Below are 18,020 nucleotides of genomic sequence, written 5' to 3' on the forward strand. Positions count from 1 at the left end.
GGTATGTTTTCCTGAAGATATTGTGTGAATGGTGAAAGTAACATCATTTTAGTATCATTATATTGCCCACGGATATTATTGCTATGGGATAGTTACAAAGTTGGAACTGGACATTACTGGAGCAGCTAGAACATTGTAATCATCAACAAGAAGAGGATCCGATATGCCAAAATATTGTCTAATCACATTATACGTTTCATTAAAGATTCAGATTTTGTTAACTTAATCAAACAGTGTGTTTTGTTGTGGATTATGAAGTGAATTTGGGTAAAAGGTGTTTTTGGCCTTGAGTTATTTTAAAACAACTAATATAGCCAATAATCAGTGGCATAGCTAGGGGTTGTGGTGCCCAGGGCTAATAATACATAATGCCCCCCCCCCCCTCCATTTCGGAAACAATTGCGCACTAAAATTTGGACAAATAGGGCCGCCACTAATTAATTTTGGTTATAATGAAGTTGAATATCGGTCTTAAATTGACCTTTCAAATTATTTTGTGCTGAAATGCATGCAAATGACTTTCATTGCTTGGAGGGAGTGCAGAATTGATGCTGAATTGGTTAATTTGGTGCCCCTAAGCCCCCCTCGCTACGCCACTGCCCATTATAGTATTCAACTTCCTTTGTATGTTATTGTTCTGAGCAATACTAAAATAGCCATATGTCTGGAACTGTAAGTCTAATTATGATGGGGTTTTCAGTACAATAAACATCAGAGAATAGATCATGTAATGAAATTGAAAACTGAATTTTGATGATCAACATCAGACTCATTTAGCTTGATCGCATTACATAGAAGCACTGATACGACAATGCATCCCTAAGCAGGTATGACAAGTACCAATTCTGTAAACAGGTATTGACACTTTCATATACCCTAGATTCCCAGTATCTAGTATCGATTTCCTGGGTTCTATTTTATTTGAAAAACAAATCATGACTATACACCTGGAAAAACACTTACAACTCAATAAGGTCAGAAAATTTCCATTATATCTTTTCTCAAAAGACCCTTCTTAGGTATGATATACAGGGTGAGTCAAAAAAAGTGCAATAGAGAAAATAATTTATTTTTACTTAAGAACCGAGTTGAACCTTTTAGGTTTTAAAACATTTTATAAATAACATATTCATTAGTGATCTTGTGTGAAAAATTCAAGGAATTAGCATTTACCGTTTTGTTTTTATGACACATTTTATAGCGATATCCAATTTCAATGTTTGTCCAAGAGACACCTAAAATTTGAATGTCAGCCCACTCTGTGTAATGTAGATCTGGAACAACTGCTAGTTTGTTAACCTCATTGGCATTGAGCACCCAAAGTGTTATTGCCCTTGGTCTTGTTTAAGGAGAAGAAACAGTATTTGTTGTTATTTTCATTTTCCCTTTATTTTAAAGATGTTTATTCTCTATCCAAACCATATAAATTTGTAGGTGGGTTTTCCAAATGTCGAAATGAAATGCGCGCATTAGAGTGGAGTGAATTACAAAACATCCAGTAAGTTGGACATATTAAAAACTGGAGTTGGAGTCGAGTGAGGTATGAAGGACTTAAAGTAATGTTAGAAAGTTTGTTTGAACAGAAAAAAAGAATGAAAATAACACAAAAATCAACCTTATTTAAGTTAAAGTCAGTTTCAGAGCTGGTGCATTTATCATGCATTGTGTGCTCCCATTTAAAATACATGTTATCTCGTGGACAAATAATGAAATTGGGTATCACAGTAAAATGACTCATAAAAATCAAACGGTAGAAGCGAGTCACTTCATTTTTTCACAGAAGGTGACTACTGAGTGTGGCATTTATAGAAACTTTCAATAATGAGAAAGTTAAACTTGGTTCTTACATAAATATCGATTCTTTGCTCTATTGCACTTTTTTTACTCACCCTGTATTATACAAGAATATCCCATTAGGTTCCACTGCCTGAACAGAACTGATCATGTCTCACCTCCTTTTTCAACCAAATCAATGGTAATAATTCTTATAGTGAACATTTAACCTCAGATTGACTCTGACAAAACTCACTTCCTCGGAACTGCCTTAGCTATAATGAGAGCTGATGATCTGGTCACCTCATTGACAGATTCTACCCCCCGAGGGAATTCAAGTTGTGATCAATTCTGTTTAGGCAGTGGAACCTAATGCCCTTTTTTTCTCATATGTGACCATCCAGCACAACTGAGCCCTGAAGTCGCCAATCATCATTTTTGAGATATTCAACCAAAATATTCTGCTTGAAATTAGCTTTAAAATGATGTATATATCATGTCTATAGTACTTGACTTTTAAGTAGTGAAAAATCAATAAAACAGTCAATAAATCCTTTGTTTCCTATTGTTTATTGTTAAGTTCAATGGAGCATATCTCAATAGTGGCACTGGCGACATCCGGGCTCAGTTGTGGAGGATGGTCACATATTTGCTTGTTTAGATCCAGGGTTTAGATTCATGTTACGTGTGTACAGTGATTTCATCTTGAAAATGACCCTTTATATAAATTATGCATTTTTTGTTGATGGATGAAACCTGCTGTCAATGACCCTGGGATTAAAAATACATAGATAATTGTTTCCTTATCCAATAACACTCACCTAAATGTAGTGGATTGTTATTCCACTCTTAATATTAACCATTTTAAGTATTTTAAAGTATTTTTAACCATGGAAATAAAGTGGTTTTTACAATATTCAGTCTACTTATAATATACTAATGACAAAGGCACATGCTTAAATTGTTAAATTGTCAAAATGTTACTTTTGGATTCAGATCATCAAGTGTGACCTATTGCAGATAAACAAAATAAATTGTCAAGAAACAAGACACTTTATCCTAATCTTGTCAAGGTGGTTACAAATATCATTACTTCAAGGCAAGTGGGATGGCAGGAACCATAATTTCCCAGTTTTAGCCATTTAACTCAGGGTCTATGTTTCTACTTTCAACTGGCCCTCCGGGCCAGTGAAGGCTACTGACACCATATATTGGGTTCAAATATCTGTGCTGGCACAGCAAATAACAGCTGGCCCAATTTTCCATTTCAAAATCAAGCAAGCTGACAACTCCCATTTTGGGAGATATGCCAGCAATCACAACGTGCTTGGCCACGTTGTTCTTCGCTGATTGTCTACTTTTTAGCCAATTTTATATATTTGTATCGAGTCCCTCGGTATAGTCAACAGGGTGCACAACTTCTAAGTTCCCCCTAAATACTTTATAAAATAAATCGAAAAATATTTGATGAAATGCAAACTTCAAAAAAGAGATGTGTAACCTTATTTGTTTCACATCTATGGACCAAATTATAGCATCACATATCATTGCGTTCAGTCACAATGGTTTATTATGTAAAAAAGAGACCGTTTTAAACAGTGTGAAAAGCTGCATAGGAATCAATTATCAAACAATACAGAAGGCCAGGCCTATTTATGTGTTTGTTAAAGAAAACCTGACTACTATGCACTCAGGTACAACATTTAAAACGGCCTCTTTTCTTACATAATTAACCATTGTGGCTGAACGCAGTAATGTGTGATGCTACAAATTTGTCCATAGGGGTAAAACAAATAGGGCTATACATATAATTTTACATTTTTACATTTGGTAAAACATTTTTCGACTTATTTTTTAAAAACATATCAGGGGGAAGGAACTTAGAAGTTGTGCACCCTGTATATAGGTGCAGCCATGAATTGTCCAGTGTGGCGTGTTCGCAAATCCCGTCTATACACACATGTCCAAAATTACACCGAAATGGAATCGGTACCAAAGAACTCCCGCACACTAAATGCGACCAAAATAGCCAATGTGATTTCTTTCACTTTACCTCCTTATTTTGGATTGAAATGGACAGAAACCATTCCCTGACAGTTACTATTTCAGCATTTTGTGTAAAGAAAAACCAAATTAAAATTTGACAGGAATCTTACATTATAGCTTCAAAATTTGATGTGAACAAACCATAACCCCGCTTCTGGAAATCGTTTGAAGTCAAATGATATATCATTTTAAAGCTTATGATATATATTTTCTAAACACAAAATAAAACAAAATTGACCAGGGGCCGACTTTACGGCTGGTTTGTGATGGACAGTCACAAATGAGTAAAATCAAGATCAGAATTCAGTTTTCAATTTCATTACATGAGCCATTCTGAGAGCTTCATTTTGCTGAAAACCCACATCATATGAAATTAAACTTACAATTTCAGAGATGACTTGCTCATAGTATTGGCTATATCTTAAAATAACGGAAAGTATAGCAATTTATTAACATGGATGTTTGGATCAAAAAAGTTAGTCAATCAAATCATTTTTCTGTAGATGGTTTTTGACCTATGGATCTCTTGAAATTCATAAGTAGGCATAAATGCACCTTTTTAGAGATTTTGGGCACTTTGGCCTAAAATGGACCATTTTTCACCACATAGAATTTCTTGCATTACAAAAGTTCCATACACTCTTAGATAGCGAGAACCAATCAGAGCAAGCGTTAGAAAAATTGTTAGAAAAATTATTGTTGCAATTGCTGCTGATAACTCAATAAGCTTATGACCCTGATGATCAAGTAGGCCACATGTTGCGCAAACAGGGACTTTGCAGTTGGCTTCTGTAAGTACATAGCCACATCTTGCTTTGGACGTTTTGTACAATGCTGCTGTCGAGTCATGGGATTGCACTTCTTCTCTTGGAGCTCTGCCATACTTGAAAGCTTATGGTGTCTTAGAAGTCCAAATTTGGCGATTTGTCACATCATTATACACACAAGGATATTCTGAGTCTGGACTATAATCTGGTTAGTCTAGTATTACTTTGGCAAAATACATTAAGTTTCATGTATTCTCAATATATTTTTTTCCATTTGTCCTTTCATTAAGGGATTATCAGAGTTTCCTGCAAAAAACTTTGTCTAACTGCACCACCAGACGATCACCAATTACATATAACCCAATTTGATCATTAAACATGTCTATTTCTTAAGGGGGTACTACACCCATTGATTTGTTTTTGCATTTTTTTGCATTTTGTGAAGAAATTACAAAAAAAAAATTGGACAAATGAAGGGGCAAATCTTCTCGTTTTATTAGGGGTATCGGTATCAATGTAGCTTACATGCTTTTAAAGATAGAAGCCAAAAGGAGGTACATCACTGATGATTTAAATTCACTTCATTTTGGAAAGCTTACTATCAACGGATTTTGTTAAAATTTTGGATATGTGTTGCTAACACATTAGGGAAATAAAGTTGATATGTAAAATGGGAATAAGTGGTTCCTGATTTCTTTTATGACTTCATGAACTTGGTGCTCCACAACTATCAAAAAAGGAATTGGTTAAAATGCTTCTATTTTCAATGTTGAGCTATAATTTGTATTTTTAACTTGCGACATTATTTCACTGAAACTTAATTAAGCCATAGGTAACAGGTTACCACAACCATACTACAGCAATGTTGAAAAAAATTGTATTTCTTGTCACCTATACCACTATATTGGGTAGTTTTCCGTAAGCTTAACTTTTGTGATTTTGGTAACTATTTTATATTTATTTGTGAAATCCATCTCAAGCAGGCATTCTAAATTGTACTCACCATTTACATCCCACCTTGCACTTCTCGATATATATCCAGTTAAAGACAGAATATCAAAATTATGCCTCATTATGATATCACAGACTCTCACATGTGTATTCAAAATTGATGCTTAAATTTGACCTGAACCAATTGACCTATAACCTGACATACGGTGACCTAATAGCCTTTTCTTCTCCTAACAACACATTATAGTATTAAATTGACTAATGACTATGCATCCATTGTATAAGTGTTTATTTAATTTATTCAGTGTTATATTTTGCATGCACCACTATAGATTTTCTATAGAGAGTATAACAAAGGATTTAATGTATTCTATTCATGTACCCTACTTGAACATGTTGAATAGAATAAATTATAGTTTGTTATGAAACACAGATCTGAGTTACTAGGATACAGTAAACAAAAAAATATATAGGGCTAAAATGACTTACTAAAATGGTTTAAATGCACTTTGTATGTAGATATATTTTATAAGTTCAGGACATGAGGTGATGAACATATTTATGTACTTAATAAATTTGCAAGAAAAAAAAGAAGAGGGGTACTGATGAAAATCAGGGTATTATTCCCCCTTAAACATTTCAAATCACTCTCTCTGTATAAAGTGTAAATTACTATCCATATAGTGTCGTCTGCTAGCATTTGTATGTAAACCATGGTTTATGAATTTGACAGCCTCACTCGAGCTGAGTGGGAGAACTGAAGCAATAAAAGTATCATCCGTTAATCAGACAAAATCTGTCCTAGTTCCGCAAATCACTGATATTCCCCTTAACTTTTGTGTAAGTTCAAAAATTTGTTTTGGTAAAAATTACTCTGTTTACAGGCAAGTTTTACCATGTCCATTTTCCACATGCAGAAATTCCCATGATTAAGGACAATCCTGTTTCCTTTCTTTTCAATGTTCATTTGGGTCTCAATTTTCTTTGAAAATCATATCTTTTTTTAAATAAAGCCATATTATAACATTTGCTGTGGAGAACACCCTCAAAAAAAATTTTAATTCAGATTTTTACACGATTGTAATGTTCTTTAGTAAACAAAGATTCTATGTAAAAATCAAGACTTTAGGTACCGTAGTTTTATCTAAATCCGAGATTTTGAATAAACTGCTGGAACCGGCATTTTATTATTACGATAGAAATATTAGTCGAACGCGTATGCGTGTTCATAACACATAACGCATTACCTGCACGGCGTATGGGACACACACACACGCAAGAGGATCGTACCGTATTACAACCGCCGGAGTAACATATAATAGCGCTAGTAGTAAATTCCAATTTTCATTGCTTTACCTCACTTGTTCGGCTCAAAATTAAAAGAGGATATATATCTGACAGTAAAAGTTAACATTTTATGGAAAATAAATACAAATCTATTTTTAGAGAAATGTTATAATATGGCTTTAAATGGTAAATATTGATCAATGTGTTATCATACTTTTCCCAAAGGTTAAATGTTAAAATGGACTTCCTATCATTTCAGTCCCATTTATTTTTACATGTAGTGAGCCCCCATATGGATCATAGATAATTGTATATGTGCCATTATTGTTGTCCTGTATATTCGGTGAGTACCTATCTTGTGTAGCTTCTACCTTGGCATTGCCAGTGGTCATATCATGGCCATTGGCATCTACAGTTTGAACAATGGCTGAAGAATATTCTGCGTCAAATATAATAATACATTGCAGTGGGTCAACCTGTGGCAGGGTATTAAATGGACTTCCTTTCATTTCAGTCCCATTTATCTTTACATACAGTGATGACGAGCCCTCATATGAGCCATAGTCAAATGTATATGTGCCATCATTGTTGTCCTGTACATGCAGCGAATCACCTCCTTGTGTAGCCTCTACCTTGGTGCCACCAATTGTCATCCTCTGTCCATTGCTATCTACACTTTCAACAATGGCTCTTTGTTTCTGCTTGGCTCTTCGCTTATTCTTAGAACCACCTGCTAGTCCTAACTGAATGGTGCATCGCTGTGGATCAACCAGTGGTTTCCATCTGATATCACACAAATCCTGCAGCGATTCTTGAATCTGTGCCATAGCTGAATAGTACTTCTCAGTGAAATCAAAGTCAGTCTTATCTGATGCAGTCTTGGGGAGCTCTGCGATTACTAGTTCGTTCAGTCTATCCATAATTTGTTTTTGTGTGGTCAGGAGCTGCGTAGGATGGCTTGTATCACATGATTGGTTGGCAAACTCACAGGCACTGGTCATTTGGGCTGAAAAAGAGTCTATGGATTCATTAATTGCAGTCAAATTGTTCATCTCTATTTCATACAAGTTTTTCAAGTGGGTGAGTGCTTTATTATGGGTTGTGTCAATTTGTTGATGCAATTTCTGAACCGATTCTTTCATTTCTTTCTCTTTCTTTTTGAAGTTGGTGGTGACAATTGCTTGCAGGTCTATTACTGTCAATCGCTTGTGCTGTAATTCCTTCTTTGTCTCATCTAATTTGGTTGTAGCTTTGTGCATATCATCAATTATTGTTGCGATTGCTGCTGATAACTCAATAAGCTTATGACCCTGATGATCAAGTAGGCCACATGTTGCGCAAACAGGGACTTTGCAGTTGGCTTCTATACAGTACATAGTCACATCTTGCTTTGGGTGTTTTGTACAATGCTGCTGTCGTTGTGTCATGGGATTGCATTTCTTCTCTTGGAGCTCTGCCATAGTTGAAAGCTTATGATGTCTTAAAATGCCTAATTGCGAATGGGCATCCACACATTTCTGGCACAAAAATGCCCCACAATCAAGACAAAACTGACTGCTTGACCACCGCCACAACTACCGCATGAAATGGACGAGCTGAAAATATCTTGGTACGCCTTCAGGTTCTCCACGATGAAGTTATTTGGCAGACTATCGACAGTTCCTCCTGGTAACATGATCAGTTTGCGACATTTTGGGCAGTCAAACTTTGATCTCTTACCGGCAATGCTTTGTAAACAAGATTTGCAGTAGGTATGTAGACAGGGCAGACATTTGGCTTTACGTTCATCATTGTCATATGGCTCAGCACAAATGGAACAAGTTAAAAACTCATCTTTGAATTCCTCCTTTCTCTGGACTGGTGAAAGTGACGCAGCCATGTTTTACAGTGGCAAAAGTCTGAAAGCATAGGTTGATAGCTGAGATGAAATGACTAGGAATATTCAACTTGAATACTGTGCTGCATGACATCACAAGACATGCAACACTTTGTACTTAGTCCTTAGTCCAAAAGATGTGTAATGTATAGTTATATATATCCAGCACCACAATCAATGGTATCTATACAGCATTTCCAATATTTCCAAAAACAAGCAATTGCTTCTGGTAATTCATGCAACCATTTCCGTATTCAACCAAAGCACTGAACAAGTTTGATGTTAGCTGTCCTTGACCCTTATTTGACCCAGACAGCTCAACCATACAGAATTCAATCTGAGCATGATCATGTAATATTTTCACTTGTAAAATGTTGGCTTTTAGACATTCTAAAGTCAAATTCATGAATTAAAAAAACAAATATTAAATGAATAAGATTAGTTTGAGGTATGTACAAGACAATCAATTGCCTTGATACTTTACTACTAGAATTTATTAAACTTAAAGCAGAAAAATAGTTTTAGGCAAAAATGACACCCATCAAAATTTTTACTTTTAAAGTTTTCATTCAAGTGTAACACAAACAGATAAAGGATTGCTTTAAAGCCATAATGTACGGTCTTTTAAAAGGAGAAATTCTGTCTTTTTTTTTTCAAACCTAGATATTTTGGCATATTTGAATTGTTTACACATGTCCCAAGTTACACCTATTTGATTTGAATTACAGTCATGACTTTAAATCCCCATAGAACACCACAGTTAAGCCATAGGTTAAGCAGCTAAAATAGCAAGTGAGTTTTTTTAAAGGGGTATTTCGTGAGCCACAGCCTCATCCCCTCACTTTTCAGAAAAAAAGTTGAGATTTTTATACCACTGGAAACCTCTGGTTACATAAATGTTTATGAACATGTCTTGGTTCATAAGTTGCAAGTTATCAAAGGGTACAAAGTGACACAAATTGAATTTTGTCCTATACTAATTTCTTATGTATTGTATTGCTTTCAAGGGGCAATATTTAAGGAATATCCAGATAAAAATTAATTTCTGAATATACTTATTGCATAATAAGGGTGCTAATAATAAGTATAAATGTTATTATCCAGGGGATCATGCATTATTTTTTTTTTTGGTGGGGAGGGTGGGGGAAAGAATGTTTTTGCAAGCCAATTTTTTGGGGGGGTTGGCCATTTTTGCAGGTCAAGGGATTTTGAGAGATAAGAATGTTTTTGCAAGTCAAAAAAGTGTGGGAGGCAATTTTTGGCACACATTTATGGGGACCTTTAATATGCTCTATTAAAAAAGATTTATAACTTAAGAAAGCAGTTATGAAATGTTCAATTATGCACAATTTCCTACTCACATTATTATAGGCCATTAAGGTTAGCCAACTTTTTTTTAGCAGGCTGAGAGGTGTGACAAGCAAATTTTGGCAGGCCAAAAAGGGGGGTGGCAAGCCATTTGGAAATTTTTCTCTCCCTGGGGCTCATAATTATTGTACAGCCTACTCATAATAGGAGGAAAATTAAGGTGTTATTGGGCTATTCCAGATAAATCCTGCCCACCCCCCATAGAGGAACTTGGATTTCCAGTTTTTTTTTACATGATTATGGACTGGAATTCCAGTTTTTTTCCCCTACTGTACACAGGATTTCCAGGTAATTTTAAGTCATTACACAATTTACCAACCGTGGGACCCATAGAGGATATTGGATTTCCAGGTTTTTTTTACAAAATTATGGACAGGAATTCCAGTCTTTTCCCCTACTGAACCAGGATTTCCAGCTAATTTTAAGTCAACACACAATAAACAAATGTGGGACCCATAGAGGATATTGGAAATCCGGTTTTTTTACATATTTATGGACTGGAATTCCAGTTTTTTCCCCTACTGTACAACATGCTTTTCAAGTATTTCTAAGGGGCTCTACAAATCACACTCCTGTGATGCTGTTAAGGATAGCTGTTGGAGCTCTGGAGCAATTGAGCTCCTTAAAAACGAGACCCATAGAGGAGTAGGAAATCCAGCACCCCCCCCCCCCCGGACAGGACTTCCAGCTTTGACCTTTGACGTCATGAAATTCAGATTTTTACACAATACCTTTTTCAGTACTAAAACATCAATTTTCTTAGAGTTCACTCCGAACTTTTTTTTGTAGGTTAATGTCGTTGACATTTTATTCTTTCAAAAACTGAATCTGATGTTACCAATATAGGATTCTTTGACTCATTTAATTTTCAAAATACTTTTATGTACTTTGGATTACTAGCAGCTGGCCAAGGCACGAAACGCTAAGGTGGAGGGTGCGGAGGGCGTGAAGGTTTTGAAATCGGCATGTACTTCATATGATGAATTTTACTGAATTATATATTTTACCTTAAATTGTGAAATTTACCCTAAAATTAATTTACCTTAAATTAGGGCCTATTTGGGCCCTATGGTAGGTTACTTGAGGGCTGAGACAATTCGTCTCAGCTTGGGGCCTACCAAAATTCTTCCGGTTCCATCCCGAGCCACTGGCTAAACATGTTTTAAAAAAAAGTCTATCATTATTTATAGCCCAGATTTCATGCGTAAATCGATAGGCCTATGTTCATTCATCGTAGTCCCTATGCCAAGAAAAGTTTTAGAAAAGAGTTGTAGGCCTACTGGATTTTATCGTTTGGTTCAAAGGGGGTTGCTAAACCCTCGCTTCAATAGCAGCCCAATTGGACGAAATTTGGAGATTTTCATTGCATTGTCAGTTTCCACATTTTCCTGAACATTCCATAAGGGAGAAAGGGACGACTTTTCAACATTGGTGCACACGATCTCCAGTAGGTATAGTATCCCACTGAAACTAATAGCTAAGGAAATAATTAGGTGACTTTTTGATGATACGACTCGCGATTGGGGCTGATATTTTTTTGGCAAGCTGGGGGGGGGGGGGCTATTCCAGATAAAACATGCACCCTAGAGGGCCAATCAAATGTATTCTAAAATTCTAGAATTCCAAAACATACTTGAGGAAGAAACATTTTTCAATTGATTAACAAAAAAAAATCTGGAATTCCACAGAGGGGTATTATAAAAATACCCAAATAAAAAGTTGGAATAGCAATAAAAGTCTGGAATTACATGGATGGGTATAGAGGGTTTCTAAAATTACACCAATAAAAAAGATGGAATTGTTAAATTGACTACCAAAAAAGTCTGGAATTCCATAGAGGGTATAGAGGGTTTCTAAAATTACACAAATAAAAATAAAATAAAATAAAAAAGTTGGAATTTTTCAGTTGACTACCAAAAAATCTGGAACTCCATAGAGGGTTTCTAAAATTACCAAAATAAAAATAAAATAAAATAAAAGTTGGAATTTTATCAGTTGACCACCAAAAAAGTTGGAAATTCCATGTTATTTTCTAAGGTCTTTTCTGCTTCAAATTGCCATGACTGTTTCCCATTGTTCTGATAACTTATATTAAACCATATTCATTTAGGAAAACTGGTCACAATTTATTAAAATAATTTTGTCACAACAATTTTATGTCGATGTTTATTTTACGGCCCCATTTTGCAATAGTTACTTAGGCCTAAAAAATTGTTTGATTGGTGTAACCTGACCGACCTTAAAAATAGGCCCAACCCTGGACTTTTTTTCTTATATTTTTAAAAAAATTGAAAATTAAAAAAAAATGTTTAAAAGTTCCAATTTACGCAATTTACAGCTTTAAATGTATGTAATTTTTTTTAAATTGCCGACCGACCTAACCTATTTTTTTCATGTTACGCCAATCAAACAATTTTTTAGGCCTTACATGAAGGGAACGAGGTAATCATGTTGCTTTCTCAATGTATAGCAATAATAAACCGAGTTTTAGGTCCATGAACTGAACCACGCAAAGTGAAGCATACTCTGTCGACAGCACACATTTCGAACACGATTGGATAGTGAAACTCAGATTCTTGCTTCAGTTTTTGCTAAAAATTCATTAGGGCAAAGTTCTATCTTTATGTCCTTAATTATTCTTTAGTTAATCCTGTTCTTTCTTTCTTGAGGCCTAGATCTGTTTTTTCTACCTTTCAACTCGAATATTGTTGATTTGTTGCAGCCTATTGTCAATGGATGTACATAAGAATTCAAATTTTCTTACAACTTTCTTACTTTGGTTTGAGCGGAGACTAAAATACCTAAAGCCTCAAATGTCGTTTTTATATTAAATATACCTGTATTGGAATGAAATAAATATATTATATACAGGCTACATGATAAATACATGAAGCCACATCAAGTAGAACGAGTCCGATCATGTCACGCCGATGGTGCTTACCTTAGTACTACGCAGGTGCTCCTTTGTTAAAAGGGAATTCCCTGATTGGGGACTGTCAAAAAGTTAATTATATAAATTCTTTGGGGACTGTTACTTTTAAAAGTTTTTTTTGGAGTGGGATCATGTCACACCGATGGTGCTTACCTTGGTACTACGCAGGTGCTCCTTTGTTAAAAGGGAATTCCCTAATTGGGGACTGTCAAAAAGCTTATTATATAAATTCTTTGGGGACTGTTTCAACGCCCGTATACATGCCACATATATGATTTGATTTGATTTGATTTGATTTTATTCGGTATCTCCATATTGCACATACAACAATACAAGGTAAATATATATAAATTGCATTAAGATAAATAACTTATGATACACAAAAACCAAAGCAAGGAGATATCACAGGATAGCCCTTTAAGCCCAAAGGCTTATTTCTGAAGGGGTCCTTTATACATAGAAGGGCAAAAGGCATACATACATATAAAAACATACAAAGAAATATATATATACAAGTGAATATTAAAAGTAAAATAAAATCTTTAAACATGATTAAAATCATTAGAAACTAAATTTGGTTAAAAAGATGAGTTTTTACAGACTTTTTGTAACTTGGTTTACTAGAAATTGATTTGATTGCACTTGGTAAGTTGGCCCAATCCTGAATGGCATTATAATAAAAAGAGCCAGACGTGATGGTAGTGGATTTTGGAACACGAACATTTTGAGCACTGTTTCTAGTACTGTATTGGTGCACGCTTTGAAACTCTGGTAAAACTTAAACTAAGATAGTCTGGGCCAACTTCATTAAAAATATCAAAAACATGGTTCAACCTGAGTTGTTTAGCCCTATTTTGTATGTTAAGGAAATTAAGATCTTTAAAATCATCTTCTGTAATATGATACATGCAATTCTTATTTGACATAAATCTGATAACTTTGTTTTGAGTAATTTGTAGGCTTTTACTCATCTGCTTATGTGTGCCAGCATGCCAAGAAGAAATAGAGTAATCAAACAAACAAAGTACAAGAGCAGAGCATAACATTTTCTTGATATTTTGATCAAGAAACTTTGCCTGTCTGTAAAGAAATTTGAGTCTAGAATTTACTTTTTTTATGACACCAAGACCCATTTCGTCACCATTCAAGCACTGGTCCATAGTATTCAAAGGCCTAAGTATTTGACTGAGGGAGTAGCATGAATTGTTTGCCCTTCACACTCAATGGTATAATTTTGCCAATTCTTCAATTTACGTTTTGTTCCAAAAAGAATGAGTTCTGTTTTACCCATGTGGAGAGAAAGTTTATTATCTATGAGCCATTTGTTACAGCTTTCGAGATTTTTGCTAAGCTGCTGCCCAATTTTCAACGGATCTTTATCAGACACCAAAAGAGCGCTATCGCTGCATACTGAAGGAGCATACAATCAACACAGTTGGGCATGTCGTTCACGTAACAAAGGAACAAAATGGGACCCAAGATACTCCCCTGTGGAACTCCACATGTTAAAGCCATAGAGTTGGAGTCTGAGCCATTAACATTAACAATCTGAGATCTGCAAATCAGATATGACTCAATCCATTTAGTGGAGTTCATTCCCAGAGCAGTAAGCTTTTGACATAAAATAGAGTGATTAACACTGTCGAATGCTTTCTGGATGTCAAGAAGCACCATTCCAGTAAACAGACCAGCACTGATTTGGTTTCTGATATGATCTTGAAGATAGATAAGACCTCCAGTCTTGAATTACTAGTTCCAAATTGATCCAAATGGCGAAGTTTGTTATTTTCCAAGTTTTTTTTATAAAAGCAGTGTCATAGGCTTAGGAACCGGGGGCTGGGGGTCTCTGGAATACCTTTCAGCCCCCCAAAAATAATCCTTGGTGAAATTTAAAAATTGTGACAAAATAGAGTGAAAATGGGTGTTTGTGACCTATATTTGGCAAAATTTTCTGACTCCAAGGGGGGGGGGGGGAGAACCCCACTCGGGCACCCCCAGAATGCCCCATAAAATATTTTTTAAATTGTCAGTCCCACCCCCATGTTAAAAATCTTCCAAAGCCAATGAGTGTTTGTCATAATTTATACATTTAGTGATCCATATGAGCCCCACTGCAGTAGACATTAGGACTTTCTGTGAAATTTTGTTGCAAATTGAGACTGTCTTTTACGCATTTTAATGTATGACTTTTTTTGAATTGTTATTTTTATTGACACAAGTATATATTTCCCTTTTCATACATATGCATATTGTGAAAGTGTCAAAGTTTTTTTTTTTTTATGAAATGGCACTTTATAGGTCAATAACATATCAATTTTTTTTTCAAATCGAGGCACTGAAATCATGCTTTTAGAATTTAATAAAAAACATGGCCGACATGGCACAAGATCAGCAGTCCAGGTATTTTTTTTTGCAACAAAATTTAAATGTTATTGGGTTAATATGCATCAAATAGTAAACTGAACTGAAAAGTTTTGTGGTTTTTTCTGCAGTCATGTGTGCAGAATTCTGAAATTATTAGGACAAAATCGCCAAAATCCATACAAGCTGAAACTTAATCAATAATTATATAAATATTATTTTGTGTATATGTGTCAGGCTCCATAATATTTTTCACAAGTAACAGCATAAAAATATCCCGTAATTAATCTTAATTCAGCAACCTTGTCAGCAAAAATCACCATTTCCCCAACCCATCATATTGTTGGGTTTCAGTAATACACAAAATAACTGAATCACAAAAAATGCATTTTTCAACTCAAGTATGAGAATCTCAGCCTACGCCACTTTTCAGAAATGTCAGCCGGGTAAAATGAAAAGATCATGAACGTGATTTTGGTCAAAAACATAGTTTTTGGTCTAAATTGTGATTTATTTTGTTCTTGTATACATGTTTTTTTTTTTTTCTAAAACATAACTTGTTTTGAAATTGGGAAACAAATGGTAGTGATGTGGATATTTATTTGTTTCATATGATACATTAGGGAGGAGAACAGGTTATTGGCGAGTTAAAAAATAGGCGAGTTAGAAAAAGGCGAGTTAAAAAGGCGAGTTACCCCCTGCAGTGTTTTCCGGAAAGTCCACGCGGCGAGTTGTGAATTTCCGGAAAGTCCATGCGGCGAGTTGTAAATTTTTGGAAAGTCCACACGGCGAGTTGTGAATTTCCGGAAAGTCCACGTGGCGAGTTGGCCGGAAAGTCCATGTGGCGAGTTGTGAATTTCCGGAAAGGTCATGTGGCGAGTTGTGAATTTTCGGAAAGTCCAAAATGCAGTTTTGGTCAAAATGCAAAAAATGATTATTTAAAATTTTTTATACCATTAATGTATTCTTTGACTCATGTCCGTTCCATATTATACTTTATCATATAAATAGATATCAGCCTTGATTTTAAATACTGCAATCAATAGTTATTACAAATACCATTAATACTGTACAAATTTGCCTAGGCATTATGTGTTTTGACTTTGGCACATAAAATTTTATTTTTTATTTCAAGAGTAGTGAGATATGATTAGGTTTCTTTAATATTAGTGGTTGCTTGTTTATCACATTTTTATATTTTTCATGGTACATAAAATAGTTGAGTAATCACTCAATTGACTGATTATGTGTTGTGCCCCTTTGTGTTGTGTTTTTAAATTAAAAAAAAAATTAAAAAAGTTTTTAAAAAAGTGTTTAAAAAAGTTTTATGACTTTTATTTGTATAACTTTTTGGGATTTTATTTGAAGAGGGCAGCCTATGCACAGGCGACAGTAGCACTGCCTCTATATATTAATTCCCAAGATTGCAAGCCCGAGAGAAATATATAATAAACGAGGACTCAAGCAAATTGGAAACTGATTTTGCTGATTTTGGACTAGCAGCTTAAAAAAAACAGTACTAAAAATATACTGTGACATTTTTAACTCACTGTTGGGACTTCATCATAATGTTACTGTAACTCGCCACCAGTACTTCATAGTGTTAGTGTAACTCGCCACCGGGACTTCATAGTGTTGCTGTAACTCGCCACCGGGACTTCATAGTGTTACTGTAACTCGCCACTGGGACTTCATAGTGTTACTGTAACTCGCCACCGGGACTTCATAGTGTTACTGTAACTCGCCACTGGGACTTCCTAGTGTTAACCCATGGGAATATCTAAAAATAGCCTGACTCTGTGGGGGGTAACTCGCCTTTTTAACTCGCCTTTACCTAACTCGCCCATATTGTAACTCGCCTAAAACATGCTCTCATTAGGGAGTGGGGGGTTGGAAAAGTTGGAACCTCGGACGTCAACAATTTTTGATCCCCCCTAAAAAAGGGTGGATTTTTTTTTATCCCCCCCTTTTATGGTCTAAAATTTTTTGATCCCCCCTTCATGTCCTAAAAAAGAAGCCAAAAATATACATCATTAACAGTGGCATAGATTTTTTTTTTTGACATATGGGTTGGTGAAAATTTCCAGTGAATTCAGCACCTTTTGCTGACAAAATAAGTTTATGGTACAAATGCGTATAAAGCGCATAAAAAAAAATTGCCATATTGAAGCTAAACTGGTAAAATATAGTACAAAACTGTATTTTAAAATAACCAAATATGGGGTTAATTTTGGTTAGAAACCCATATACAGGCGTCAACATTGGGGGGATGATTGTATGGACCATTGCCCCTAACAAAATATTGGGGAGATTTATCCCCCACCCCCGGGATCTACCCCTATGGTCATTAACTCATTAGCTAAAAATTACCGTTTGGAGTTATTACTCATTGGAGTCATAGTGTTACACCCAAATTGTAAAGTGCGCACATTTGGTTGATTTGTAGCTTGAGATTACAAAACCCCCCACCAAAGTATTTATGAACACTCCTTACCAACCTAAAAATTCGGACAGGTCTATATTTCGATTGAACATCTGCATTTTGTACCATTCAAAGAATAGTAGTTTTACTTTTAGCTAGTAGGCCTATACAGTTAATATTGATGAGAATTTTAATATGATATTGGATTCATAGTCCCTTTTTTAAATGCTATATGAA

The 18,020-nt window shown here is 35.1% G+C and overlaps 2 protein-coding genes across 2 annotated transcripts in view; both read right to left on the bottom strand.

Annotated features, from left to right (window-relative positions):
• Nucleotides 1-18,020, bottom strand: part of LOC140146720 (cysteine desulfurase-like) — a 64,284-nt gene that overhangs the window by 1,465 nt on the left and 44,799 nt on the right. The window lies entirely within an intron of this gene.
• Nucleotides 6,988-8,856, bottom strand: LOC140146717 (uncharacterized). Its single transcript, XM_072168589.1, has one exon. The coding sequence runs from the start codon at nucleotides 8,282-8,284 to the stop codon at nucleotides 7,058-7,060; it is 1,227 nt and encodes a 408-aa protein (XP_072024690.1). The 5' UTR covers nucleotides 8,285-8,856; the 3' UTR covers nucleotides 6,988-7,057.

Source organism: Amphiura filiformis, chromosome 2 (genome assembly GCF_039555335.1).
Source record: "Amphiura filiformis chromosome 2, Afil_fr2py, whole genome shotgun sequence".
Classification (NCBI taxonomy): Eukaryota; Metazoa; Echinodermata; class Ophiuroidea; order Amphilepidida; family Amphiuridae; genus Amphiura; species Amphiura filiformis.